Consider the following 14836-nt stretch of genomic DNA (forward strand, 5'->3'; position numbering starts at 1 on the left):
TTATTCATATACTTCCATTATATTTACATCACATGATTTTTATTTGCTTTTACAAACCTAGGGATGAGTTATAATAATTTTATGGTAAATGAAAGCATGTCAAAGCTTAACCTCTTCTGAACCAACATTCCTGCAAATGCAGTTTTCACAATTTATTTGCTTCAAATGCAAAAATATTTCAATGGTCCATGAGTGCTTTCTTTTATCAGAGCATCCCTTCTCTTTTTTCCTTTGCTAACCCTCACACACACACACACACACACACACACACACACACACAAACACACACACACACACACACACACACACAATAATACAACACCATTTCCCCTCCTTTAAGGAAAATCTCTTTTCCTTATCTTTGTTCTCCCGTGAGTCTAGTAGATTGTGCTCTTTCATATTGAAATGTAGGACAGGTGAGCTGAGGATATCTCAGTAAGCTCTGATGTAAGGCTGTTCGATGGTCGTTCACAGTTAGACTGTTCCAGCAAAGAGCCTGCGCATGTGTTTGTAATTGTTCCTTTGTGTTTCTAACTAAAATATATATTTTCCCCACTTGAAGTGCTCTATTTGGAAATAGAGATCAAGAGTAGAGAGCAAGTTATTCTCTCGGTTACTTTCCAACTGCTGCATGATATAAACTTGCATTGGATCATTTGTAGCCTTCTCATCTTTCATCTGCATCGTTCACGTGCATTTTTAGTATTTAAACAGCCCTGGCCTCGTTCTGACATTCAGAGGTGTGTATGTATCAGGCTAGCTGTGTATTTCAAATGGATGCCAGTCCTCAGGAAGGGTCAATGACAGCTCATTCCTAACAAGTGACATCAACAAACTGCTGCAGCCAATCCTGTGCAACAGCCATCATGTGAATCTATGGAGACAGATTCAGCTCATCAAATCTGCGCACCTTAGGCCCTCAAATATAATTCACGCAAAAACACGATCACACATGCGTAGAAAATTCACATGCATGAAACCTGAATTCACGTACACACAAAAAAAATTACGTGCGTGAAAAAAACTATATATTCACAAAAAACGCAGCAATTCACCAGCGCAAAATAAAATATATATTCATAAAAACATTTCACAAATGCAAAACACAATTCGTAGATATACAACTGCACAAGATATGCACAAAAACCTTTGAATGTTTAAAATGTACGAGTGTCTGAATGTACAAATCGTCATTTACTACGAATCCACTCGACTCGATTTGTGTGTGTGTTTTTGAGACTTTCTGTCTCTTCCACGGGGTCTGTCTCAGTACTGTCGTATTAGCAATCAGATGCGAGCTTAACCATTTGTCAACCAATCATATCATAAGTCCTCACCGAGAGTGCATTCAATGAGCACACTTTCTGCGCACCTTTGCGCAATAGGGATTAATTAGAACGGAAGATTAAGCCTTTACAATCGCTTGCCATAGACAGTAATAGAAATGGACACAGCGACCCAATGGAACTCAATTGAGACCAAGTGAAAGCCCATTTTTAGCGATTTTGAAGAACTCCCGTTTCTGACGCGCAGACTCATTGGTATCTTGGTTGATGACGTCAGCAACCTGTCTTAATCTTCTAGTAGCTGTGCTGTGCAAAAACTGCCATCGTTTAATCTTGCAGAGACTGCGAGCTTGAGCGGGGGATTCTTTGGCGTGAGTGAGCAGGAATGTAATGTAATTCTGATTAATTATTTTGTATAGTATTTTAAATGTAACGCCAGGGCTTGTGGGGCTTCTCTCTTGACGTCTCCCCGATTGCCTGCAGCTTTCTGATGCACTCTCAGTGGCTTATGTATGATTGGTTGAATGGTAAGCTCGCATCTGATTGGCTAATAGAGTACGACAGACCCACGTAGGAAGAGAGCTCTGCCGGAAAGTCTCAAAAACACACACACAAATCCGAGTGGATTCGTAGTAAATGACGATTTGTACATTCAGACACTCGTAACTTTTAAACATTCAAAGGTTTGTGTGAACAGTTGTATATCTACGGTGTTTGCATTTGTTGAAATGTATTTTATGAATTATATAATTTATTTTGCGCATGTGAATGGCTTTTTGTGAATATATATTTTTTTTCACGCACGTGAATTTTTTTTGTGTGTACGTGAATCTAGGTTTCATGCCAAATTGTTTACGCATGTGTGAATCGTGTTTTTTCGCGTGAATTATATTTGAGATTAATCTGTCTCCATACCAATCCTGTGCAACAGCCATCATGTGTGTCAACTAGTGTCAGAATAAGCAAAGCTCTCTCACTTCCACAGAAATCATAACAATTCCCGAGACAAGGATGGAAAGACAGGAAGGACAATATCCACCCTTCCTTAGCTGTTCAAAGGAAGTGTGGCCAGGGGACAGGAAACGTTTAATCGGTTATTATGCATAGTATTAAAGCTTTCTTTCTTTCTTTTTTAAAAAAGATACTTTGTTGTTAAGATGCTATGTTAACATTTTTGGCAAAAGTTAAAGAAAAAAAAAATGTTGGAATTGCCCTTAAAGTAGCTATGATGCCAAATGCTTCAGTAAAATCAAAGGGTATACTGTTTTTGTAGCCTGTGTGATCGACTGGTGCTAATTTAAATTTATTTTCATGTTTTCCATAACAGAAAAAAATGTTAGTAACATTAAAGGTGCATTTAGTAGTCTGATATCACAATCAACGTCTAAAAGTTATATGTAAATTACACTGATACCATTGGGTTTTAGTGGGCAGTTTATACAATAATTACTTACCTTTCCAAAAAAAAAAAGAAGCAACTTCTGCTTCACTACTTAGGATTTTTCTCCCTCATCAAATCTTGCCATACAGATATTTATGGCTGTTTTTTGTCTTTGTCTTTTTGGCTTCAGAGCATTTCTTCTGCTTCTTTGGCTATATGCTATATGGGAGCTTTTCAAACATTGCTTCACAAAGCTTTGAAACCTTTGAGAATCTTTTGTTTCGAATCAGTGCTTCAGAGCGTATATGAACCTGGCTTCATTACATCAAACCTTTGCTTAAAAACATTTGAAATTCTGATCTGGAGCACATTAACCAGTGTCTTGGGTCAGTTTTATAATGTAGATTCATTTTTAACAAATTTTATACATTTTAATAACCATGCATATATAATGAAAAAATAGAATGATAGTTAATTGTTTCTAATTGAACAAAATCCTACCTAAAACAAGCATACACAATTATACTAAATTACACAGATGCTTTGTATTAAATGATATTTAATGACTTGTAAATTACATTCAGTAAAGTATACTTTCATTAAAGTGGTTATACTTTGTATGTAAAAGGTGTCTTTATGCAAGTTTAGGCTGTGTTCACATTGCATTTACACTACTTTGACCAGCAATTTTGAGTGCTTTGAAATTGAATCATTTTGTGAATCAATTGGTTCAATTCATTCTGTTTTCGAAAAAGCTTATTTTCTCTGATCGTTACATACAGGTACTGATTCTAACGTCGCCGCTGATTTTCGCTCTTTGCATCCCCAAACAACTCTACACTATTAGTGCCTCTACAGCGGCTGTGAAACGTAAAGAAACACACAGCATTTCAGCAGGCCAAAATAGATTTTGGTGGGAACAATACACAACATAGATAACTGAAACATTTTTTATAGAAATCTTTTATGAGTCCAGTCGTCATTTAATGTGAGTTTACACCATTCAGGCTCTTTAAAAACACAATTGATTTCTTCATGTGTAAAACTTTTTTAATTAGCACCAAACTACTAAATGCAACTTTATGTTACACTTGATGTTTTTTATTTTTAATGCATGTTAAAATTGTTTTGTACCTTACTTATAAATGACTTAATTTAATGTGATGGCAAATTATTAACTAATTTTAGGGGAACGAAATTATGTGGCACGGCTAGAGGTGTGCTAGATGAAATGTGTGTGCGTTTTGTGTTTGTGTGGTCGTATTCATGATTTATATCAGTTGATATGTCATATATCTCTCATATTTTAGTCACATTAGTTGCCCAAATTGCTGGGATGAACTCTGTGGAAATCTGTGTGTATTCAGAAGCCCGGGAGTCAAATGAGGTCACCATGAATGCAAAAAAAAAAAAAAAAACCTTTTTCATTTATCGTGTTCCATCATGTTTCCACACATTCACTAATCTATGTACATACTTTTTGGATGTAAAGCAGCATCTGTGAGGTTATAATTAATAGTTCAAGACGCGTTGCTTTCCTCCATTTGCTTATCTGGGCAGCTTCCTTTAAAGTCTTCGCATCACTGTGAGTTTAATGGTTGACTCACCTTGATGTCCGTCAGTACTAACATTCCAGTTCCGACATGTTCCTCATCCGTGAATGCCGTGTTGTCTGGCCAGGGGCCTGGCGTTTCTCTTTTGTATCGTTGCATGCTTTTATAAGTACATAAATCACACATATCTACATATCCATATCCATTTCCATGTTAGATAATGTCCCTGTGCTTGAACCCCTAACCCTTGATGACAAGCTCAAAGGCATGATAGAACAGAGGGGAATGTGGGGACATATAACCAGGTTCCTCTCGTATTGGTTCTCTTGTTAATGAGTGTGTGTGCTCTTACTGCCACTGTTGTCTGTGCATTGTGAAGGTCTGCTTTCTTATCAACCTGACAGAGCTGTAGAAAGAGTTGGAACGAGACATTAAAATGTGACGTGCTTTACGGAAATCACTGCCTCTGTCTTGTTTTCTTAAATATCAGAAAATGTGCTGCTTATGATCTATTTCCTGCTCCATATTTTCAGTGCAAACTTCAACACCACAACAACAGATTCATTTTGTCAACATGAGTTTGCAGTCTGTATTGAATGAGATGCAATAAAAAATATCATGCACAGTGAAATAATGGCAAGAACAGCTTTCTATTGAGTTATCCTCGCAGGCTGCACGCAAAAACTAGTTTTCACCTAAACCTACTATTGGCTCTCTGACAAATAGCTTGTGATGTTCCTCATTAGTAAGACCCTTTGAATCAGAAATGTACAGCGCAATCAGTGTAGTCTGATTCACTGACAAATGAATCTTATGAGCCAGTTCTTTTTATTGAATCAAAAACATACAGTGTGACCAGTGTAGTCTGATTCACTAACAAATGACTCTTACGAGCCAGTTCTTTAAAGTGAATCAGAAACGTACAGCACAACCAGTATAGTCAGATTCACAAACAAATGACTCTTACGAGCCAGTTCTTTTAAGTGAATCAGAAATGTACAGTGCAACCAGTGTAGTCTGAATCACTAACAAATGAGTCTTATGAGCCTGTTCTTTTTATTGAATCAAAAAGAAACAAGTACGACCAGAGTACTCTGATTCACAAACACACGACTCTTATGATTTTAGTGAATCAAAAACATGCAAAATAAGATGTGGCTCTTATCAGTCAATTCCTTTAATGAATAGTTAAAAAAGTCAGTTTAAATCAGTCTGACAAATCATCAAAATGGTTACTGAATCAACATCTGACACAAACCAGTAGATTTTTAGTGGACAAAGTAGAGAAGTAAAGGGAAAAAATCTTGAAAAACACTAAAAACACAATGTCCATCTAATGCCACTCATACCTATTAAAAACTAACAGAGAGTCACAGCTGTATTGTCACTGCCATTGTCAATGAATAAATGACCAGGCTTCAGAGCAACTATGAGGTGCATTATGGGATGGTAGAGGGGTATTCTCAGCTTTTGTCCCAAGGTTGCTGATTATAGCAGCATTCCAGACTGGTATCCCTGCCCTCAGCACACTCATCAACACACACACCTATACACGCATGCATGCACTGAATCTTTGACCATGGGCCAGGTCACCCCGCACACATTATGGGAATTTTTGCTTAATGTCATACCTCTCTTTTTGGCCATAATGGAGGAGGAGCTTTACCAGAGCAATTGTGTCAAAACACAATTTTTATGGGTAGTGGATGAAGACTGACTAAAATCTAGACTGACACCTGCAGCTGTACTGATGGGGTAGTCAGGGCCCTGCTTTCACTGTATTTTTCAGCGATATTAGAAACAATGGTCTCGCTGTATCCATGCGCCTGCAAAAGATGAGGTGACTCATTCTAAATGAGGAAAAATATCTTATATCTGACACATGCTAGTGTATTGGCACATTTGATTTGGTGATTCATGGTATATTATAGTACATGAAAAATCATTTTCTCATTAATGCATCTTCTTCCACAGACTGGACTCATCAGGACTGAGTTAACTGCATGCTAGTGTCTTCCTATCAAACTCTTAAGAAGCAGGTAGTTCTGCAGGAAACACCATGTTCAAGTACACTCCTCCCTGGCAGGTGCTGTGTAACAGCCTGAATCATGATTTTAAGGTAAGGCTGTACAAATACTTAGATGTTTGAAGAAAAGCTTAAAATTTTACACTCTTAAAAATGAAGTTTCTTTATTGGCATCTATAGTTCCATGAAGAACCTTTAACATCCATGGAGCCTTTCCATTCCACAAAAGCTTCTTCATAGGGAAGAAAAAAGGTTCTTTAGATTATTTAAATGTTCTTCATACTCATACTAAGACAAAAAAAATGTTATTTTAAGTACTGAAGACTGAAAGATTATTTGGAGAATCAAAAATGATCCTTCTATTGCAACACTACAAAAAAAAAAAAAACGTATTTTTAAGAGTGTAAGGCTTAAAAAAATCTGAATTTTGTAAAATGCCAAACTTTATACACATAATGGGACAGATGACTGAAATTCCATATAAATAAAATAAAACAAATGTGTATACTATAATACTACTGTCAAACATACTTTATTATAATTCTATATTCTATAGCTAATAATATACTATTAATGTACAAAGTCAAATACTTGTGCATTATATTTTAATTTTACTGAATACATTTTATTGTTTCTTCTTCTTCAGCTGTGCAAAATATTTAGTAAATATTATATTTTTTAAACACACACACACAAGAATCTGTATGTAGTTTTGTGTATTTTTGAAAAAAAAAAAGGGGGGGGGGGGATATCATGGTTGCTTTAAAACCCCTAGTTTATGGTTCTTGTCCACTAGATGTCATGATTTGTATTATTCAGTCCAGTAGAAACTTCTGTACAAAAAAGTCCAATCATAGACACTTTTCTACATGATAAGTTAAACAGTTACTAGCGCTGATCTTAGAAAAAGACATTTGCTTGGCCATAAACTCTGGAATGTAATATATGAGTGTCATGCTCTGTACTTTCACTCATCTGCTCTGACCCAAAAGAGTTTGCCTCAGCTCATTGCACAACTCAAATGACTCCTTTAGCTTTAATTTTAATTGTGTTGTTGTTGGTATCTTCACTACAGTCCATATGGACACATGTAAATTAGTTAACAAGAATGTCTATGGGTTTATTCAGGCCCATTTAACATCTCTGATTTAAATTCTGCATGCATTTGTTTCAGTAATATTAATAAACCAGGTGCCCATTCTTCCTCAAAACCCCATCCACAGTCTATCAGTCTTTTGCACTCCTTCAGTCTGGGTGTGGGGTGTGTCTATGCGTGTGTATGTGATATTAGATGAACTTTGTCAAGTCAGTGCAGTAAAGACAGAAGTGTCTTCTGATGCATGTGACAGTACAGACTCTGACGCCACTGCTGATGTCTGAGGGTGAGTGTTGCTCATTTTTCTTGTTTTGTGAGAATGAATAGCTCAGCTTGTTATGCTAGAATACATAGTTTATATTATGTGTTCATTTGAAATGCGTGAGATCATTTATCAATGAGACAGGATATATAACTGTGTAAATCAGAGGAGAACAGAGTGACATGTAATGTAAACAGTAAATTAAAACAGTAAAACACTATAACTTAATGTTCAGATTTCCTAAAGTACAAAATTTTGATCTCAGTGTTATATAATAATACATTTCTTGAATGCATTTTATGGCAGGAATGTTTCCTCTTTCAGCCTTTTTACTGTCACTGTAGGCTAAAGGTTGATCAGGTTGAACAGGGTTATGTATCTTACGATAATTTTTTATGGAGCTCTTTGATCTGTCTGAAAGAAAGTGAAAGAGCGAGATTTTACCTACTTTTTTTTTTAAGTGTAGTCTGCATTACACTGAACATCTTTCAAAACATGTCTGTTCTGTTATCAGTGGTTGTTTTAAAATCATGAAATTGCATTTATCTGGATATGAAGCTGTAATTCAGTGGGCATATATTTAAAAAGGTTTGGTGTAAAGGCTCACTGTAGCATAGTTCCATGACTCTGTTTTGGTCATCATACTTCTGTAAAGCTACAGTATATTTTCTACACTTTTTGGGACACCCCTCATACAGTCTGAGCCAATCAGAAAAGGCAGATCAGTGGATTCCAGGAAACAGGCCTGCTGTCATTTTATCAGCAGTTCACAGTTCACGATGTCACACACGGACACCAGTGACAGTGAGCAAAACTCCCTTACAACTACATAAGCTTCTTCAAAGTGGTAGACAGTCTTATCTATTGTTTTGATGCAGTACTCAAAACAGATAATTTTTTTCCCCACAATTATAAATTACTTTTTAAAAACGGAGTAGTACTGTACATATCTCTTCAATAGCGTGAGGTGAGTGTTTTTTAAACCTATATAATCAACATCTGAAGACCTTTAAATGCTTAGAATATAATGTTTTGTTATCAGAAAAGTTATACAAACTAAATTCAACTGGGACTAAAAAAATTTTTTTCTAAAAAAGAAGTATAAAAATATAGTTTTTTTTTTTTTTTTTTTGCTTATGGTTATTAAAAACTTAAATTTAGAAAATTCATATAATATTTAGAAAAAGATCTTTTGAATAATCCATGGAGTGCAATTGTATGCAATGTAAATTCTTGCCAAAGAGATACAGACAGGTGTATTAGTACTAAGCAGAAGATGGGTTCATGTATACTATAAAAATGTCAAACAGAAACATGATTTACAGCTGAATAGTAGGCTAGGTGGATGAAACTATTATTATTTACCATGATTTTACTACAGTAAGAAAATGTAAAGAATATACTTTGCAAGAAATATGGTCAGTTTTCTCAAGGGAAAGGTTTATAAGTCAGGAATGAAAGAGTACTGTCTGTTTCTAGTGTTATATTTTAAATACTATTTAATTTTTTATGTAATGTAAAATGTTTGATAAATATTCTAAATGTTCATTTTATATGTTCTTCACTCTTAATAAACACAACTTGTTAAACCTTTTAAGCTCAGACATCTTAAACCATGCGTATTACATATATATATATACATTTACTTACTCTCTATACACAATATGTGTTTAAAATCTGATACTCTCCACACGGTCCAGTATAAATATGTTGTCTTTCTTCTTTTGTTGTTACCCAGAGACGGGCATCAACTGTGTTGGTCAACCCATATGATGCAAGCACTCACTCCTCAGTAGAGGAGCAGGCTGTGATCCATTCCCAATCTTCTCTGAGACCTCCACGTCCCAGACTTGCCCAGAACCATCCACCACCCAGAGACCCCATGGCCAGCAACCCAAAGCGTTGGGTGATAAAGCCTCTCTCCCCTAAGCTAGAGCAGTCAGATTTGCGCTCCATATTGAGCCCAACTGGCCAACCACAGTTGCAAGAGAATACATGCAGTAGCAATCAGGACAGTGACTCTTTCAGGTTCAGCTTGGAAAGTATAACAGTAACAGGCATGCAGCCTACTGTGATGGTGTCATCTAGGAGTAGCACTCCAGATGTGGTGGTACAGGCTCGGCAAGTGGCTGTGTCTGAGGATGGAAGTGACAGTGAAGACTTTAGGCCCAGTACTCCAAGCAGTACAGGCTCATATGCTGGATTCTATTCCTTTGTAGATGACCCAGCAAGCCCAGAAGCTGAGATGAATGAAGTCTACATGGTTTCTCCACAAAGGCAGGCCAAACTGAATACCTTGAAGGAGAAGAGCACCTTTAAGCTACAGACATACACAGAAGAAAAGAGACCTGGAAGGCTGTTTGAAGAAACTAACGGAGATGACTGTTACCAAATTGAGGACACCTCCACAGTCAATGAAGACGAGGAAAATCCAGACCGAACGGAGATCATCCGGAATCAGGCACCCAGGAAAAGCCCTGCCCTTAAAAATCAGTGGAGTACCTTAGAAAATCTGGACCTCAGTAACACTCCGCAAAGGCTTCTGGATGGGTTTAGTCTAAACTACAAAGCAGTGAGTGTAAAGACTGAACAAACCAGGGTTGAGCCTGGCACCATAGACAATGAACAAATTGACTTCAACACAGCACGAAAGCAGTTTCTAATGATGGAAAAATCAAAACAGAATCCCTTCCTACAGAGTCCTGAGCGAATCCCTTATTCCCCCAAACTGCGAGGAAGAACTCTATCCTCAATGGCCAGCATCTTCAGTCCAAAACAAGTAAGCAAAGAGAATAGCATAGAGGAGAATCAGATCCCACTAGTAACACAACAAGAAATAGAAGTAAAGACTGTAACTGTGACTGAGGATTCAAATAATGGAGTTCCAACCGGTGCCTTAAATGATATTGACTCTGGTCTTGGTGACCGAAGTGGAGGCTACGCCAGTGATGGTAGCATTTCGAACGATCCTTCCATTTCAGAGATGGAAAGTAGCTTGACAATGCTAAGTGCAGAGGAGACTCCCATTCAAAGGGAAATCAGAATTGCCCAACAACGGGAAGAGAGTCTACGCCGATCAAGGGGTATCTTGCACAAAGACAATTCAGAGATGGTGGAGATCAGGATAAAGCCAATTCTGTCCCTGTCATCTCCACAGGTGAAAGCTCCCAAAACCAAAGAAACAAACAGAGTTAGTTTCCTTATTCAGAGAGAGCGTGAGCTTGAGAAAATGCGACAGATCACAAATAGTGTTTCAAGCCATAATACCCAAGAGAACCAAGTACAGGACAATAAGAAGTCAGTTGAGTCACAACCGGATGAAATTCCAGTCACATCTTTGAGGGCGAGTCTAAGCGAAAGTCCCAAAACTGATTTAGAGCAAAGCACAGTCTCTGCAGATGACATGTGGATTACAGAGCAACCTGTACTAGTAGAGGAAGGTGACCTCTCTGACTCAAAAGAAAATCTTTCGCCTTGCTGTCCTCATCGACATCCTGATGAATCTATCCTTCAGAGAAACACTGACAGCAGCACTTTTAGAAACCAAGTAAGTGCATATCCTGAGGACAACAACCATTCTAAAGTAAGGGTTCATAAAGAGAATGGTGTTGAGTGCCAAACCAATAATCTCAGAACAAAGAAAGGGCCATCCTGGATTGTGGAAAATGACAACAGCATGTCAGGAAAGAATAGATTTTACTCTCGAAATACTCCGTCCCCACTGGAACCCGCAAAAACTAGTTGGTACACTCCTACCTGGCGATCTCACCTTGAGTACACCGACTGGAGCCCCAAAATTCAGAATACCCCAAACAACATCCGTCAGGAAATCGAAGAAGACCTCAGACGAGAACAAGAGCTCCAAGAGCTGAGAGAGTCCAGTAGTCAGTCTTTCTCAGTACCCAACTCAGCATCTGTGAATCCAGTGCTAACTTCCTCTGAACCCAGGTCCCCACTAACCAGTGAGGAAACTGTGTTTTCACCACAAACTCCACATGGGAACATGGCAGAAGTGGATTCTGTATTTCCAGAAAGGAAGACTGATTATAGTAATCCTTATTCCTGGAGTCTGGACACTTTTCGATTATCCATTACAGGTATAACTGTTCAGTCTCGCTGCACTCGTACATGTTAAACATAGCAAATGGTTTAAGGGGGAGGGGGTATACAGGCATTATTATCTGTCTAACTGCGATTTTGCTGGGAAACTGTCTTATTTTTCCGTTTAGTGTTTGTGGCAAGTGCATTTCACAACTTTCTTGTTCATAGCTAAATGATTAATTTAAGTGTTACATGTTTATGGATGTCAGCAGCACCAAGGAATGAGAAGGAATTGCCAACATAGTTTCTGAACTTTGGACATACCATGGCATTCTGCTTCATTGAAGAATGATTAATCATTTACTTTATGGATGTAAATGCACATTTCAAGTTAAAGGTTGCTTTTCGGACAATCACATGCATACATGTCTTGATTTCCAGTACAATTTGTGCTGGTGATTAATGCCCTCTACAAGGATTCATGTCAGGCTGAGGTCACAGCACACTTGTCAGTTCAGGATCTGTATCCATAATGAAAAAAAAAGACTACATAAGACATACAGTATGTTCAGATGTATTCATTTCAAAAATGTCCTATGGAAAACATAATTAACAGTATTCTAACATTTTTAAACACTACAATTCACTAAAAACGTATGGAAATTGACTTGTATAAGTAGGTGAATGAATAATAACCATAATCTCTTGTTTTTGTTTGTTTATCTCTAAAGATAAAAGTCCACAGTTGTCCTCACCGCGACCCAGTTTCAGACTTCCCTCTATGTCAATTATGACACCCCAGCCATGGGGCAGCCCAAAACCCATATCCCCAACTGTTTCCCGGGCAACCCCCGTCAAGCCCTTGAGCCCACTTGCTGACCTGTCATCGCCTTCTTCCCAGAAAGGACTGACTGAGACACTGCTAAAGGACTTTGAGGACAGACGGATCAAACTGAAGCTGGAAGAAAGTGCAGTGAGTGAAGTTTCTTTCAGGAAACAGTCTGAAATCACAAACCTCTCCAGGAAACAGCCCTTAAAAGGATAGTTTACACAAAAATTTAAATGGTGTAATCACCTTCATCTTCATGTCATTCCAAATTGCAAATCCATGGAAGACAGAAAGTCATAAATGTTTGAAATGACATGCATAAGTAAATAATATAATTTTTGGGTTAACTATCCATTTAAGGGATTAATGTCATAATAAGCAGCTATGACTGATTTAAAAATTGATTTAGAGCTGTATTGACAGATTTTTCTCTTTATGATTTTTTCTTTCTTTATTGTCTCTCAGTATGCTGGGATCCAACCTATTGATGCCATAAACAATGAGGTGAGATGAGTATTTCAATGTCTAGTGCCCTCTGCTGGATTTTGTAACAGATCCAGTTTTATCATGTTGTGTAACTCTGGTTTCTTGGCAGGTTGTAGAGGCCACCCGTGTAACAAGACATAAAAACCAACGAGCCCTGCAGTGGGAGGCGGGCATGTATGCCAACCAGGAGAGCTAATGAATCAGCACAAACATAACAGGATGCACATGAGAAATCATCTTCAGAAGAGAATGACTGGTTTTAATTCCACAATGCACTTACAGGCACACTACTCGCACCACCTCTCCATATAAAGTCAGTGAACATAAAACATGGACATTGCTTCCATTTCATTCACAGTTTAGCTGGATGTTCTGAATTGACTGGTGTGGTGGAAATAGGTGTAGGTGGGGAGAGCATCTTACTTGCTTGGGGTGAATTGTAAGCTCTAGCACATTGGATTATGAAAACTTTCTTTATCTATTTCTCCGCCCAGTACTAACATTTAACTACTATCCTTAATACTTAGAAAATATATACACGGTCATCTGAAAATAAAACATAAAACTGTATTCCAGATGATTAATCTCACTAACCTTAAAATCCTCAGTGCTTCAATGGATAGACCAGCTTTCCTTTAATATAAGGAATAAAAGCATACAAACAAAGAAAGTAGAATCACAGAGTTCCTACACAGAGAGGAGGGGCCATGAGATCCGGACCTGGACATGAACTCATTAACACATAAGCCTGTTGATGTGGTCTTTATTTTGAAATAATGTTGAATATTGCTTTTCACTGAAAAAAAAAAAATATATAAAATAGATAAACTATAAATAATCAGTTGAAGATTATTTTTGTATGGAATATTGAAGATTAAGAAAGTTGCAATTTTCTTAAATGTACAATTTAATAATTGTTGTAACAATTACTGTGTTGTAATAATAGTCTAGTATGTCAAATTTAATATCAAAAGATGATATTGATGTATTCTGTATTCTGTGTTGTTAACACATAATAATATTCTAATATACAAAATATATAATAAAAGGCTTGATTTTAGTAGACATGTTTCATTTAAATATTACAGTTTTTCGATATAAGATTTTAAGGTTTAGCCCTAGACAGTGACTCCCAACCACAGGTACTGCACAAGAAAAAAAAAAAAAGAAGAAGGCAGATTAGGTTTATGATTTTATGATTTTGTAAGAAAATAAAATACTAGAAAAGGAAAGAAAAGAAAAGAGAGTTTTATCAATTCAAATTCATACATTTTATAAAAAGTCAGTTTTACACCAACAGTATTTATTTCTTTTTTTTTTAATATAAATTAGATTAAATAATATTGCTGACTTTATAAGTACGAACTGCTACATAGTATAGTATGAGTGAAAATGATCACTGATTTTTGGTTAGGTGTATTTGAAAGTGTATTTGAGCCTATAGATACACAAGACAAAAATGGTTGGGAAACACTAGTCTAGTACCTGTTGAAAAAAAAATGTTAGTTTTCATTTTACATTCAACATGTACCTTCATAAGCATGCAAAGAATAAGTGCAATATAAGTGTCTTGTCGTGTTTGATAACTACCTGTAGCCTATGTTAGAGTTCCACCAATATTCTCATCCCACTAATTAAGAACTGTCAAAACTGGCATTGTTGCTGAACAGTCTTTCCTCACATGGTTTCAGGCTCCAATCCGACTAATGAATACATCTATGCCATATTTCAGATAAATTAATTTATTAAAGCTAAATACATGACGGTGTTCTGTTGTTTTTTGTCTTTTCTTTGAATGTGGTACATGATTGGCCATTGCACAGCAGCGCCCTCTATAGAATAAACTCCATTAATACATTATTTTCTACATGCATGC

The 14836-nt window shown here is 36.9% G+C and overlaps 1 protein-coding gene across 1 annotated transcript; it reads left to right on the top strand.

The window, feature by feature from the left end:
* The first annotated feature begins 5919 nt into the window (after positions 1–5919).
* Positions 5920–14728, top strand: LOC109062140 (mitotic interactor and substrate of PLK1-like). Its single transcript, XM_019079226.2, has 6 exons — positions 5920–6060; positions 6195–6339; positions 9343–11701; positions 12377–12618; positions 12940–12978; positions 13070–14728. The coding sequence occupies exons 2-6, from the start codon at positions 6280–6282 to the stop codon at positions 13154–13156; spliced, it is 2787 nt and encodes a 928-aa protein (XP_018934771.2). The 5' UTR covers positions 5920–6060; positions 6195–6279; the 3' UTR covers positions 13157–14728.
* The last annotated feature ends 108 nt before the right edge of the window (positions 14729–14836 follow it).

The sequence above is a fragment of the Cyprinus carpio genome, chromosome A11, assembly GCF_018340385.1.
Source record: "Cyprinus carpio isolate SPL01 chromosome A11, ASM1834038v1, whole genome shotgun sequence".
In the NCBI taxonomy this organism is placed as follows: domain Eukaryota; kingdom Metazoa; phylum Chordata; class Actinopteri; order Cypriniformes; family Cyprinidae; genus Cyprinus; species Cyprinus carpio.

Bases quoted from the DNA above. Each gene is read 5' to 3' on its own strand.
- LOC109062140 (XM_019079226.2), top strand. From the start codon at position 6,280: ATGTTCAAGTACACTCCTCCCTGGCAGGTGCTGTGTAACAGCCTGAAT. The intron at 11,702-12,376 runs GTATAACTGTTC...TTATCTCTAAAG, and splicing joins TTTTCGATTATCCATTACAG to ATAAAAGTCCACAGTTGTCC. The intron at 12,619-12,939 runs GTGAGTGAAGTT...ATTGTCTCTCAG, and splicing joins TGAAGCTGGAAGAAAGTGCA to TATGCTGGGATCCAACCTAT.